The 15,604-nt window shown below is 37.1% G+C and overlaps 1 protein-coding gene across 1 annotated transcript; it reads right to left on the bottom strand.

The window, feature by feature from the left end:
• Positions 1–368: 368 nt before the first annotated feature.
• Positions 369–12,723, bottom strand: LOC101887421 (pickpocket protein 19). Its single transcript, XM_020038881.2, has 8 exons — positions 12,490–12,723; positions 6,680–7,202; positions 6,484–6,612; positions 6,124–6,424; positions 6,013–6,060; positions 4,616–4,760; positions 842–942; positions 369–778 (listed from the first exon to the last, which is right to left on the bottom strand). The coding sequence occupies exons 1-8, from the start codon at positions 12,705–12,707 to the stop codon at positions 510–512; spliced, it is 1,734 nt and encodes a 577-aa protein (XP_019894440.2). The 5' UTR covers positions 12,708–12,723; the 3' UTR covers positions 369–509.
• Between the last annotated feature and the right edge of the window lie 2,881 nt (positions 12,724–15,604).

Consider the following 15,604-nt stretch of genomic DNA (forward strand, 5'->3'; position numbering starts at 1 on the left):
GTGTTTGGATTTGTGGGGTTAATTTATAGAATATTTATTGAATGGATTGCCATGCCGTGATTAGTTATCTTTCTAATCGCTTCCAAAAGAGTGCACGAAAGTATGTGTAATAAATGGAAGATTTGCATAATCATAGTAAGTTTATTTTTTTTTATAGATAAGCTCAAGTGTCAATTACTTATCATAAAATGGTTTACTTCATAATCATCATAACATAGATTTGTCATTAATTACAAAAGGGGATTGGTGGGTCTCCCCTAATCTCACCAGAGTTGAGGGCGCCGTGATTTCTAATTATATTCCTATTATGTGATTCTGGCCATTGTGATGTCATCGTAAAAAAAAAACAACATAATAAATACCAAGACGTATATTTTGTTTAAAGATTCAATAATTTAAAGATTATACACATATACACAAACACACACACATAGAAATATATAGGATATTGATATCTCATATAGGATATTTCATTTCATCTTGTATCTGCCACACACACCCACCATCGATCACCATTTATTATTTCTTGGTTGCGGACGTTTAGGCACAAATGAAGTTTTCCTCTTCACGGAAGTACCATTTCCGTACTCTTCATTGAGCGTTTCTTTGATACCGGATATCCATTTCATGCGTAAATCTCGAATATGTTGTTTGAGTATACGATAATAGTTATTATCGTATAAATAGAGAGCAAGTCCAACTGTGAGGTAATACAACAACTCAACTGCACTGACCATGGACGCACCCAGACACAGACCAAAGATGCCACCGAAATTTGCTGGAATTTCACAAAAAAGGATAGAAGAAAACAGTTGTTGGCTTTGAAATGTTAATGGCATACCAATTAAATCAATGCTGGTAAACTCTAAGCTTGTACGATACTTGATGACAACCTCCGATTGGTAGTGGACATCAACTTTGTAATATTGTTCCTCCGTTGAGCTATTTGTGAAAAAAAATAATTTATGATATACTAATAATAATAATATCAAAATCTCCATTATTCAGTGAAGCATATTTAAAATGAGTAGTTTCAGCTATAACTTAAACAATCCTTTTGGATTAAGTCTAACCTCTTTAAAACCCACCGACTCTAAAAACTGCTTACACAATGGTATATGATTTCAACAATAAAACGGTGTTAAATTCCGCAGGAACTTTTGAAACCTCAAACATGTGAAAACTGGATTTATAGTTATATTGAAAATGTTAAAAATAAATATATGGGACTATAATAGTATTGAATATTATTTTTATACCCTCCACCTTGGAAATGATGGTATATTAACTTTGTCATTCCGTTTGTAACATCCTTAAATATTCGTCGTAGACCCCATAAAGTGTATATATTCATAATCAGCATAAAATTCTAAGTCGATTTAACGATGTCCGTCTGTCTGTCTGTTGAAATTACGATACAGCCCACATTATCTGACTTAGAGCGCCAAAATTTAGCAGAGCAATTTGTATTGTGTCTAGGATGGTTGGTAATATATATATCGGTCCACGTTCTGGTATAGTCCCCATATAACGGTACCTCCCGATATTCGGTATTTTGATGGTTTTTGCCACATTTTTTCACTGATTTGTCTAAAAATTGGTAGTTGTGGGTCATAATGGGTGCTAGTTCGTGTGGCGAAACATTGTATGTATAGGTCCACGTTGTTATATAGTCACCATTTAACGGTACCTCCCAATATTCGGTGTTTTTATGATTTTTGACACATTTTTTTCAAGAATTTCTTTGAAAATTGGTATTTGTAGATCATAATGAGTCCCAGTTCGTGTGGCGAGTCATTGTAATTATATGTCCACGTTTTGGTATAGGCCCTATATAACAATACCTCCCGATATTCGGTAATTTGATGATTTTTTCCACATTTTTTCACAAATTGGTCTGAAAATTGGTATTTGTAGGTCACAATGGGTTCTAGCTCCTTTGGCGAAACATTGCATGTGTAGGTCCACGATTTGGTATAGCCCCCATATAACGATACTTCCCGATATTCGGCATTTTAATGGATTTTGGTACATTTCTTCTAATGTTTCCTTAACCCGTTCCTTAAAAGTTTGGCCCGGCCGAACTTAATGTTTTTTTACTTGTTATTATTAAGTTCTATTAAGTACTTAATATGTTTTAGACTTTGTTGTTGTAATGTGCTATTTATGGACTGCGAGTCAGATAAGACAATTATTTTTTATGGGATGTATCTACATATCCTCTGGAGAGAGTGGGTAAGTTTGGCAGGGCAATTAAAAATATACAGTGTATTGTGAGGGTCTATATCGCACATTGAGCAGACGTTCTGCACATCTTCATCAATTTAATTCGGCCCGATACGAATTGAGGCGGCTACATGTAGTTGAGCCTTTCTAGCACGGTTGAGTCGGGGAGTTCTGTCCACCATATAATGGTAAGGATGACTCACAATGTAACACCCAAGTAGGCACTGCAACGAAATCATATGATTATGCTGACGTAAGGGAAGAAAATTCGCCTCCACATGTATATGGTCCACTGGATTCATGAGGTGACACCACATAGCAGTTTTCAGGTCGGCATTCCGGCAGGTCGATATACTTTTCCATTGCGTTGCACACGTTTTTGCAGACCACACTGGAGCTGAATAGCTAAACACAGAACGACACATCGATTTATAAGAGTTCCAAAAATTTTCCCTATCCGAGCCCCAAGTTCTGCAGGCTAGCGCTTTGAAGATCTTGTTCCTACTTTTCAATTTATCGCAGAAAGCTGTGCGAAAGACTTGAATATACTGTCGATTCTGATCTCAAGGATTTGAGGTAATTAGTGGTTGAAAATATATACCCCTTGACCCACACATTGAGTTGTAGTGCGACTTCTGGCGAATATTTTCATATTTTTTTTTGCATAGGTGTTCACACTGCCACATATGTCATCAATGACAGGACCCAACGCCAAGATCGTAGAGTCATCCGCATAGGTTACTATCTCAATGCCATCTGGAGGGAGCGGAGCTCTGAGAAGGTATTAAACATTTCCGTAGATATAACCCCACCATGGGGAACTCCCTGATTCACTCTACGAGGCTTAGACTTCTTATTCCGGAGTTCAAAGTGCTCTGACGGCCACACATATAATTGAATATCCAATGTTTCAAACTCGGAAGGTAGTTTTCTTAACGTCCTCGAAAAGCAAGGCATGATAAATCAAGAGCCACCACTACTGGTCTATGGCACGCTCTGTTCTGATTGAGTCCTCGACTGATACATATGTGTGGACATGGCGTGCCATGCAATTGTTGTACTGTGTTGTGGACGGAAACCGTGTCGATGGTTGTCAAGTGGATAACTTCCTCTGATGCTGAGAAGTAATTGCTCCAGCGTCTTTCCAACTGGCGACAAAAGTTAAATTGGTCTGTATTATTCACCTTTGCTGACATCCTTGACTTAACGTTTTCGATGACATTCGCAACATCACCCATTGTAAATTGCGGTGGTACCTCTTCAGTGAGTAGAGATCTTATACGACGCAGTACTCTCGCTTTGCCCTGTTACTCTAGGAGTGCTCGAAAAACTGGCGATTAAAATGGCCAGCGCACTTTTTCGGATCAGTCGTCGTTACATCGTTAAAAGTGACTATAGGCCTAGTATCCTTTTTCCCAGGGTTTGAGAATAATTTAACCGTTACCTACAGTTTACTTATATCGGTTTCAAAGGTGCAACACTTCAGATTTTGCCACTTTTTCTGTTTGTGTTTCCTGTACCAACCTGTTGACGTCAACTGACGCTGGGATTAGTATGCCGGAGTTTATTCGCTGTCTCCCTGTTTCTGCTGAGAAATTCGGCAACTGCAGTTTTGATGATAGCCCAGAAAATCTTTTTTGTTACCCGGTTGGAGAGTTCTCTGAAGCGAAGGTTGTTGAACTTTCTTAGTTTTGGTCAGTGAGCTTTCCTATTGCGGGGAAGTGCGACGTTCAGATGTTATAAAATCGTGCGATCTGCCAATGTAGACGAGTATCGAGAAATGGTCTGATCTGGTGAACTGTCACACTCTCCTTTTATTCGGGTGGGGGCATTCTCAATTACCTTACAGAATGTGGAGGAATGGAAGGAATGCCACAATTCATGGTGGACATTACCATCTATGAACAAAAGGCGGTTAATGCTTTTCAATAGCGGTATAATATCTGGCAAAAACCCTGATTCATTGCTATCCATTACGAACTTCAAATAGGAAATTTGAAACAATTCTGTTGAATAAAATCAACAAAATAAGGAATATCGGGAGATATCGTTATAAGGCGGCTATACGAAGTTGTGGACCTGAATATGCAAATTTTTGTCATAGGCTGTAGTACACATTCAACAATTTCAGTCTATAATGTCACTAATATCATAAAAATGCCGACTATTGGGAGGTACTGTTATATATTGGCTATACGAAGGCGTGGAAAATCTACCATTCGACATTTGAAACGATTTCGGTCTATAATGTCGCTAATATCATCATTATACCGAATATATGTTTACACATACTTTGTTAGGTCTGACAAGTATTTCGAGGAGTTACAAACGGAAAGTAAACAAAGTAAATATATCCTCAATAATATGGTGGAGGGTGGAAGGTACATACTTTGTTGGTGCAGTTAACGGCAGCGTTGTTAAAGACGTATAGTACTCGATAATGTTGCAGGGTATCAAGCAGGAGCAAGTCATTCCTGGTTTGGCTGAACTGAAATAGGCATCTTCTTCCAAACGTTTGTCGTAACTGAAAATGTCTAAAAGATACGGTTTTTAATAAAAAACAGTATAGAAAGTCTTAAAGTCGGGCGGGACCGACTTCATGATACCCTACACCACTTTGCTAATTTAGTAGAGCTGCGCATAACAATTAAAAGTTTTTATCACGCTTTATCTGAATCTTTTTGATTGAATCTGAATCTTTTTTCTATCTGAATCTTTTTATCACGCTTTTTTCACGCTTATAATTTAAAGTTCAAAGGACTAAATATGCCGAAGCATTTGTATATTTTAAATTCGGACTTGTATTGCCCATTTGGTGCACAATTAATTTGAAATCGGATAAAAATATATATGGGAGCTATATCCAAATCTGAACCGATCTCGATAAAATTTAGCAATGATATTTCTGTGCTGTATTTAATACATTTCCCTGAATATCGTTGTTACGAAGTGCATATTACGGTTGTGGGTAATAATTATAACAAATCGGATGAACAATATTTGGGAGCTATAGCTATGTCTGAACCGATCTTCACCAAATTTGACATACTAGCTTCTAGACTCAATTCGGTTGTAAGTGTCAATCATCCACTTTGGGCAAATATTACTCGTTTGGTGCACAATCAAAGGTAAATCGGTCGAAGTTATATATAAGAGCTATATCCAAATCTGAACCGATCTCGATAAAATTTAGCAAAGGTATTTCTGAGCTGTATTTGATATATTTCCCCAAATATTGTTGTTACAGAGTGCATATTACGGCTGCGGAGGACAAAAATAACAAATCGGATGAACAATATATATGGGAGCTATAGCTATTTCTGAACCGATTTCGATCAAATTTGGCATACTTATTTTCAGGTCCAATCTGATCGTAGGTGCAAAATTCCATACTATTCGGACTGATATTTCAAGTTTGGTGCACAATAAAAACCAAATCGGACGAAGATATATATGGGAGCTATATCTAAATTTTTACCGACTATCTCCAATTTCAATAGGGTTCGTCCTTGGGCCAAATAAAATAAATTTTCCAAATTTCATCTTAATCGGATAATAAATGCGAACTGTACTTTGTTTACAAAAATACATGGACAGACGGACGGACGGACGGACATGCATAAATCGACTCAGAATGTGATTCTATGCAGATCATAAAAAGGAACTATGGATCTATCTCGTTTCCTTTTGCCTGTTACAAACAAATGCACAAAGACATAATACCCTGACCCCCTTGTGGTGTAGGGTATAAAAATTAAACAAAACAAAAATAATAATATAACCCACCATTATGCTTTGCCAAACAGCGGAATTGTGAGGCACGACATGTTTCCACTAAAAAAATTAAAATCATATAATCATTTTGGTGACTCACAATATTAATCCAAAAAATCCCACCTGATGCGTCGGTGTTCAAAAAGAACTGCGGCAGGGTACAGTTACAATATTTCCGCAAATGTTCTTCGTGACAGACGTTTACGCAATTATTCAAAATTAAGTCTCGTTCAACTACGGGCGAAACATTGTAGCTCTGCAGAGCATTTTCATCTTCAAAAAAGCAATTGCGTTGTTCCTTTTTCAATGGTCGTATATCCTTGGAGCTTTCAGTGATTTCGGGTCGAATAATGACATATGTTTCTGTGCCAGCCGAAATTGTGTAACCATTGTTCGATAATTTTTCAGGGCGTTTTATGAGAATCTAAAGGAACACAGGCAAATCAATCAAATTTAAAAAAGTACTACGCTACATAAACTCACCGTTATGGTATCATCCAGTTTGGATTCATTTCTCTTCATGGAATTATCCATCTTTATTTGGAATCCCAAACCAGAACCCTGGCCAGCTTTTGAATTGTGAAAGGGATAAAATTTGGCGCCATGTTTTTCCTTAATAAAATAATAACAAAAGAAAATTACATTCGAAATTATTGAAGCGTTTTAGTTTTTGTCCTACCTTCAGCTGCTGCGATGCCTTCGACAATATCGAGTTGAAGACAAAACAATAGCCATGTTCCGTTTTCTCCACCACAAACATGGAACAACAATCGAATGGGACACGTCTCCAATAGCAATTACCTTTAACGAAAATATCCTCACAACGTATGGTCATGAACTGTGTCAAATTCGTGATATCAATGCCATCCAACAATTCCAAATTAACATCATCCATTTCGGCGAAACTATCGAATTGACCAAACGCCAGCGATTCCATACTGCCAACGAAGCTGGTAAATACCTCAACGACATTGTGATCGGCATTTGGTGGTAGAAATGTTGCTTTTGCCGCTTCGAATCTATTCCAGTTAATGTGATTATTGGGACAAACACCAACGGCCGGAAATGGTATCTGATATACCGGATATTGTGAATTTTCCACAACGGTTTGTAATTTCTGAGCCGAGTAACGTTCTGCCAGCATGCCGTAGGCAATACACGTAAGGGTTACACAGGTTATAACCAAGGCACTCCAAATGAGCCTGCCATCGTCAGGCGCAGCAAAGATGAAAGGATATTGAAAATGTCATTTAATTGGGTCATAAAATGAAAGGTTAAGTGGCGTACAGTGGTTAAGCGGAGTCAATTATTTTATGTGTCCCATTAGCTTTGATATATGTAAACTGAGTCCAATATATTAGTTTGGACTTAATGCCATTTGGAATAAAATGATCCGATCTAGGTATGCACGCCACTGTGACAAAAATTTAAAAAAAATTAAAATAAGATCTTAAAATGGACGCTATGGTATCTCCTTTATCATTTCAATTTTACATCGCATTATTATTATCAAACTTAGGTCGAGTTCAGAGATATGCAGTATCGGCCCACTCCTTCTGGTACCTCCCCCACACATGGTCGAAATTTAAAAAAATGGGATATTTTACTGCCCAAAAAAAGAAAGGATAAGCCTATTTTGCTACGACTTTGCATATCCTTATATTTACTATAGTGCCAGGTCAGTACCCTCCTCCCCACACAAAGGCTCAAAATTCTGAATAATTATAACTCTTATAAAATGTGATGTAAGAGTCCGATTCTTTTCAAATTACAGGGTGAGATGAAAAAACTGCAACCAACTTCAGACTGCTGTCATTTCTAAGCCACTCGTCCGACAGTTGTTAAAATTATTCGACTGAAAGCTCAAGCGTACAAAAGTATTTTGGTGAGAATTTTCCAGAAAAAAAGTTATTCGTGATGGAATTCAAGCGTGATAGTGTGATTTCTTTATATTTGGCTGGAAAACCACAAGTGGCTATCGTTAGAGCAGTCCAGCATTTGAATGTGTCTCGTACCATCGCTCGTTACCGTGATACTGGTAGCGTAGCCCGACGTCAAGGAAGTGGACGGAAGAATACACCAACATCAGCAGAAATGGATCGAAAAGTAAAGAAGCGACTTGATCGAAATCCGCGTCGCAGTGGCCGAAAAATGGTTCGTGAGCTAAACATATCGCAATATTCCATTCGGCAAATATTGAAAAATGAGCTCGGGGTAAAGCCATTGAAATTCCAAAAAGTGCAAGAACTTACACCGCAACAGAAAGAAAATAGACTCAAATTGGTGAAAGTGATAAACTGCCGAATTTGTTTTTCTCCGTTGTATGTCCAGCAGTTTGTAAACAAACAAAATGATCGTGTTTACTTCCCAAAGCGGTCAGCTGAAAATCTTCACCTTCGGTTGGCCACCAGAACTCAAGCGCCGGCAATGGTTATGGTATGGGCCGCCATAACAGCAGATGGTCACTGTCCGCTCGTATTAATCGACCGTGGCATCAGAATAAATGCCGAATATTATCGCGAAACTATTCTGGAGGGTATATTAAAGTTTTGGGCACGCAAACATTTTGGATTCAGACTTTGGACATTTCAGAAGGACTCAGTACCATCGCACTCAGCACGCGCCTACCAAGAATGGTTACAAACTGAGATTTCTCGCTTCATTTCCAGCGCACAATGGCCACAAAAATCTCCGGACACCAATCCGTTGGACTATTGTGTCTGGAGTATTTTAGAAAGCAAGGTTGGCACTAAAAAATACCAAAGTGTCGATCACCTCATGCAAGTGCTTCGCCGGGAATGGGCCAAAATACCGCAGAGCAATATTCGGACAGAGTATGACGGTTACATTGGCCATTTGAAGGCCATAATTCGTGCCAAAGGTGAACAATTCGAAGAAATCTTAACTTATTCTAAGATTTGCTGCTATTTCCGACATTGTTTGCTTTCATTCAATAAAAATAAAAAAAATGTAAAAATTATGGCGTTTGACTTTGTTGCAGGTATGCAGGCATGGTATAAAAACCATCCACCTTGGAATGGAGGGTATATTAATTTTGTCATTCCATTTGTAACATCCCTAAATATTCGTCGTAGAACCCATAAGGTATATATATTCAAAATCGCAAAATTCTAAGTCGATTTAACGATGTCCGTCTCTCTGTCCATCTGTCTGTTGAAAACACGATACGGCCCACATTATTTGACGTAGACCTTCAAAATTTGGCAGAACAATTTATATCGGGTCTAGGATGTTTGGTATTGAAAATGAAATATAAGCTATATAACGGTACCTCCCGATATTCGGTATTTTCATGATTTTCGCCACATGATTTCAACGGATTTGTCTAAAAATTGGTATTTTTAGGGTATAATGGGTTTTTGCTCGTGTGGCGAAGCATTGAAGGTATAGGTCCACGTTTTGGCATACACCCCATGCAACGGTACCTCCCGATATTCGATATTTTGATAATTTTTGCCACATTTCTTCGCGCATTTGTCTAAAAATTGGTTTTTGTGGGTCCTAATGGGTTATAGCTCCGTTGGCGAAACATTATATGTGTAGGTCCAAGTTTTGGTATAGACCCCATACAACGGTGCCTCCCGATATTCAGTATTTTGATGATTTTTGCCACATTTTTCGAGGATTTTTCTAAAAATTGGTATTTGTAGGTCATAATGGGTTCCAGCTCCGGTGCACAGTGGTCGAGGTCGTATGGGAACAGCGGCCAAAAATACTTTCAGTGCAGATATCAATACGAATCTTTGGTTATGGTACCTTGATGGGATAAAAATAAAAAATGTGACAAAATGGATATGGTCGATGCATGTTTTGTCATGGTCCCCTTACAACGTACCTCCCGAATAAGGGTTATTTGCCCAATTCTTGTCACATTTCTACACTAGATTGTATTGTTATTTAACATTTTACGTTCTTAGGAGTTAAAAAATAATATTACTGAAAATTATTTGGAACAGCCCGCCTTCAGGTAGAGTACCCCTGTAAAGGTACCTTCAAAAATAGAAGCATTTTTTATAAAAATTGGAGATAAACAGTCAAAATTTAGGTATAGCTTCCATATATATTCATCCAATTTGCCTTATATTGTGCACCAAACTTGTAATAGCAGCCCAAATAGTGGAATATACGTACGACGAGATTGAACCTTAAAATAAGTATGCCAAATTTGATCGAAATCGGTTCAGATATAGATATAGCTTCCATATATATTGTTCATCCGATTTGTTATTTTTGTCCTCCGCAGCCGTAATATGCCCTCTGTAACAACGATATTTGGGAAAATATATCAAATATAACTCAGAAATACCTTTTCTAAATTTTATCGAGATCGGTTAATATTTGGATATGGCTCAAATATATATTTTCGTCAGAGTTGCTTTTTTTTGTGCACCAAACGTGTAATATTAGCCCAAATCAAATTGAGATATAGCTCTCATATATATCTATCCGATTTCAAGTTAATTGTGCACCAAATGGATAATACAAGCCCGAATTGAAAAGGCGTAAATGCCTCGACAAATTTAGTAGAAATCGATTCAGTTCCTTTGGACTTTTAATTATTACTATTCTCACAAATTCCCTATTAAAACCTTTATTTGTTATGTGACGCTCTACTAAATATGCAAAGTGGTGTAGGGTATCATGGAGTCGGCCCCGCCCGACATTAAGACTTTCTTTACTGGTTTTTGTTTGGTAACGTTCGCTGTCCAGTTATAAAAGGGTCAGAGCTCAGAAGGAGACGGTTAATAAGATCTCTGTTTGTTGAAACACGAGATTTTTTTTGGGCATGATTTAGTCGAAACTTTTTTATATCTTTGTTTCTAGACTCCACGGCCTCCTCCTACAATTATCTAATCGATATAATGACAAATTTATAATGTCAAGTGCATATATTAAAATTTTATTAGCTGCGGGTGGAAGATAGTGCCATTGTTAACTCTTTAGCGGTTTCCAGTGCAAAGGCCTTAAATTTTTGGACATGAATATTATACCCAGAAGACAATGCAGGCAACATTATTGAACACCCCTCAATTATATCCTTGTCAATCCCAAACAACAAAAACATATTCTATGTTACTAGCACCATAGAACTGACAAAATTGGAGCGAAGTCACTTCAGTATATTGGGCATAACATACAAATCTGACAAAATCTGAAAGTTAAATTAGCATTTCTAGAATCTTAGGACCATTACTAATGGCGTGAAAAAAATCACATTGGAGGATTCAGGGGGGAAAACAATTAAAACTTTAACTGAAATCCAATTTTATTTTCAAAATTAATCTTAAAGGGAACTCAGAACACTCACATCGTCTATATTATACACAACTACTAAACACATAAATTACTGCACTAAAAATAAGTCAATACCTTGCTTTTCAATAATTATGCCAAGAATTGTCATTTTAAAATGTATTTAATTTTGTAATACAGATCTATTTTTACTCTTTTTTTTACTGATCCCACTGAAAAAAGCAACTAACTACATTTTCTCTTTTTTGATGCTATTTTCGAAGTGTCCAGTTAGAATGAAGCCAAGATTATTATGTTTTCTAAAAAGCTTAACCTCTTAAGAGTTCATGTGTACACATTTGACAATAAATATCTGATTTTCATTTTTTGAATTTTGGCCAATGGCAGCGACCACTGTGCGGTGGTGAAATATTGTATGTATAGGAGAACGTTTTTAGTATAGCCCCCATATAACGGCAACTCCCGATATTCAATATTTTGATAAAAATTGGTATTTCCATTTCATAATGGGTTCTAGCCCGTTCGCAGAACATTGAATATTTAGTTCCACGTTTTCCTAAAGCGCACATATAACTATACCCGCCGATATTCGGTATTTTGATAATCATAGTCACATTTACCCACATAATTGTTTCAAATTTGATAGATGACAATCGTTGAAGTATAAAATTGCTTATAGAGGTGCCCGTTATGGCCCCATATAACGGCCTCACTCACTTTATGGGTTTTTGATAAATTTAACTGCATTATGGCAACGGTCTTACTTTTATATAAAAATGTTTTCTTTACCCTAAGGTGGAGGGTATTGAAAGTTCGGCCCGGCCGAACATAATATTTTCTTACTTGTTTCTATATCATCCTGTAAATCTCGATATCCTATGTAAGCCCCCATTTCATCTATTTTTACTTTTTACTCATTTTCGCCTTTAATTTTGCCAATGTAGGTAATTTGAGTTCTTATTGTGTAGAAACAAATATAACGAAACATTTTCGAATTTTTGTACAGTCCTTACATAATGATACCCCCGATTTAAGTTATTGTGAGGTATAGTGAATGTATGATATTTCATTCTTTAACACATTCTTTCTAAAACGTTAATATAAAATACATATAATAGACTATTATGTACAACAATAATAACATTTTTAAATTTTTCCAAAAAAATATACTTAACAAAACCACTTTACCTTCGATAATTCTCCACACTCACTCACCTTTCAATGCTGCGCAGCGATGGATCATAAATATAACGAACTCCGTGTATGGTTGATTTCTCACAATATTGCTGCCAATATAAACGCAAAAGATCCATTAGGGTTTTCTCTTCCTGCTGTTCCGCTTCTAGTTGTTTTTCGGTGCTAATTTTTTTAGGTGTCAGCAGAGATTCCATTTGAGGCGTTTTCGAGTTTTTCACATTTGTATGCCACACCATGTTGATTCGTTTGAGACGGCTTCCAAGCAGCTACTGAACGCAATGGAATGCAAGCCATTCGTTACCATCAACAAGAAATTCAATATCCTTTCTAGAGTTTTCCGCGTTAATGTAGAAATAATTGCAGTTTTGTAAATTTCTATGGTTAGAAGCAATGGTTGTTGGTTGGCGGAATTACTGGCATTAGTTTGAAAAGAAATTTTTAAGTTCAGCTTGAATTGTTGTCTGTTTTAGTGGTGGTGGGTTTTTCTAAGGGCATCCAATAATTACATTATTAGGAAGTTTCTTCTGAGGAAAGTCGGGGGGAATGAAGATGGGAGGGAAGGTTTAATTTTATTCTTGTTTTTGTATGATAAAGTTATTAATAAATTTGAGGGGATAACTTTTTGTTATGCCTTCCACTATAATATGGGGGTATATTGAATTTTTCATTGTATATTTTTGACATTATTTCTAAATGTTTGGAGGTAAACAGTTTCTGGAAGAAGGTATAAAAATTTAGACTGAAGAAACTTGAAGCAAGGAATGTAATTCTTGATTATTTTCTAGGTTCAATTCCCATTTTTTTTATTATTTTAATTATACACTCAGCCATATGACTACAGAAGCCACATTTCATTTGATTCTGTCAAAACGTGCTTCATCGAAATAATAGTTTTAGACCGTAGACCTCTTAGGACCGAATCCGTTTCAGGAAGTGGTACGTACCATAACTCTCGAAAGGAGTATCCGATTTGGTTGGAACTTGGTACATCGTAATATTATTATGAAACTTCGATGGAGTTCGGTGAGGGACAATATCGGACCCTTCCTTCTGGTACCTCCCCCCCCACAAAAGGTAAAAATTGTCAAAGAAAATAATTTACTTCATAGAACGACAAAGGGTCATTTGATTTTGTTCAAATCTCAAAATTTTTATCAGTGCTAACAGGTGCGAAAATGGATAATATCGGTCAACTCCATCATGTACCTCCCATACAAAGAGTGAAAATTATAACTCTTATAATATATGATTTGATTGTCCTCAAATTATACACCTCCCTATATTTTTATTAATCCAAGGTCTGGTGTGAAATTTTGAATACCCAGGAAGCTCTTAAAATGCGAAATTTAGATCCGATTCCATTTGAGGCTTGAGACATCTCAATATTTCCACCAACAAAAGATTTTTTATAAAGATGGTAGAGATCGTTCCATCCCTTTTGGGACCTCCTCCACAAAGGGGCAAAGTTTTGAATAACCAAAACTATCATTAAATCCGAAATAAGCATCCGGTTCTCTTCATATTTCATGCATTCCATTATTTCTACTAACAAAAGATCTGCTGTAGAGATGGGACATATTGTTTGGGATGATGGGACATATTTTATTAAATAAAAGCAAAACGAGTCGGAAATAGTATCACATTTTAGAATAAGTTTAGATTTCTTCGAATTGGTCACCTTTGGCACGAATTACGGCCTTCAAACGGCCAATGAAACCGTCACACGCTGCCGAATGTTGCTCTGTATTGTATTTCGGGTCATTCCGGGCGAAGCCATTGATATTTGTTAGTGCCAACCTTCTAAAATAATTCAGACAAGATAGTCCAATGGATTGGTATCCGGAGATTTTGGTGGCCATTGTGCGCTGAAAATAAAGCATGGAACCTCATTTTGTAACCATTCTTGGGTGGCGCGTGCTGAGTGCGATGGTGCTGAGTCCTGTTGGAATGTTCAAGGTTAGCGGTCAAAATGTTTGCGTGCCCAAGGCTTTAGTACACCCTCCAGAACATTGTCGCGACAGTATTCGTCATTTATTTTGATGCCACGGTCGATTAATACGAGCGGAGAGCGACCATTGGCTGTTATGGCGGCCAACACCATCACCATGGCCGTCACTTGAGTTCTGGTGGCCAACAGAAGGTGCACATTTTCAGCTGACCTTTTTGGCAAGTAAACACGATCATTTTGTTCCTTTACAAACTGCTGGACAATGAATGTTTTCTTATCGGAGAAACCCAAATTCGGCAGCTCACCACTTTCGGCCAAACGAAGCAACTCTTTAGTTTTTTGGAGTCTATTTTCTTTCTGTTGCGATGTAAGTTCTTGCACTTTTTGGACTTTATCCCGAGCTTATTTTTCAATATTTGCCGAATGGAATATTGCGATATGTTCAGCTCACGAGTCATTTTTCGGCCACTGCGACGCGGGTTACGATGGTACGAGACAGTAGATTCAGTCGCATTTAAATTCCGGAGTGCTCTTACGATAACCACTTGTCGTTTTCCAGTCAAATATAAAGAAACCACACTATTACGCTTGAATTCCATCACGAATAACTTTTTTTATGGAAAATTCTCACAAAAAAAGCTTTTGTACGCTGGTAAACAATATAATGAGCTATCACTGGAATAATCGGACGAATGGCTAAGAAATGACAGCAGTCTGAAGTTGATTGCAGTTTTTTCATTTCACCCAGTAATTATAACTCTTATAAATTGTTAGTACGATTGTCTCTAAATTACACACATAACGATATTTTTACTAACCCAAGGTCTGGTGTGAAAATGAAATGTGTCGGTCCACTCCTACAGGTACCTCTCCAACAAGGGTTCAAAATTTTGAATATACAAAACGATTACAAAATCCGAAAAAAGAATCCGATTCCATTCAGACTTGGTAGCCATCAATACAACAACTGTTATAACGATGGTAGATATAGGGCCATTTCTTTTGGTTCCTCTCTCAAATAGTGTTGAAAATTTGAAAAAAAAAAACCCAAAACGCTCAAAGAAATTATAATAAGCGTCCAACACTCTTCAAATTTCATACATACAAACATTTTTGGTAACAAAAGATCTTTTGTGAAGATGATATATATCTGCGTTTCCCTTCTGGTACCTCACCCAAAAAGGG

This window comes from Musca domestica, unplaced genomic scaffold, assembly GCF_030504385.1.
Source record: "Musca domestica strain aabys unplaced genomic scaffold, Musca_domestica.polishedcontigs.V.1.1 1, whole genome shotgun sequence".
Classification (NCBI taxonomy): domain Eukaryota; kingdom Metazoa; phylum Arthropoda; class Insecta; order Diptera; family Muscidae; genus Musca; species Musca domestica.

Excerpts from the sequence above, each read along its gene's own strand:
- LOC101887421 (XM_020038881.2), bottom strand. The coding sequence starts at position 12,707 with ATGGTGTGGCATACAAATGTGAAAAACTCGAAAACGCCTCAAATGGAA. Across the intron at positions 7,203-12,489 it reads TCGCTGCGCAGCATTGAAAG|GCTCATTTGGAGTGCCTTGG; the intron begins GTGAGTGAGTGT and ends TGACGATGGCAG. Across the intron at positions 943-4,615 it reads CCGTTAACTGCACCAACAAA|CTCAACGGAGGAACAATATT; the intron begins GTATGTACCTTC and ends TTTCACAAATAG.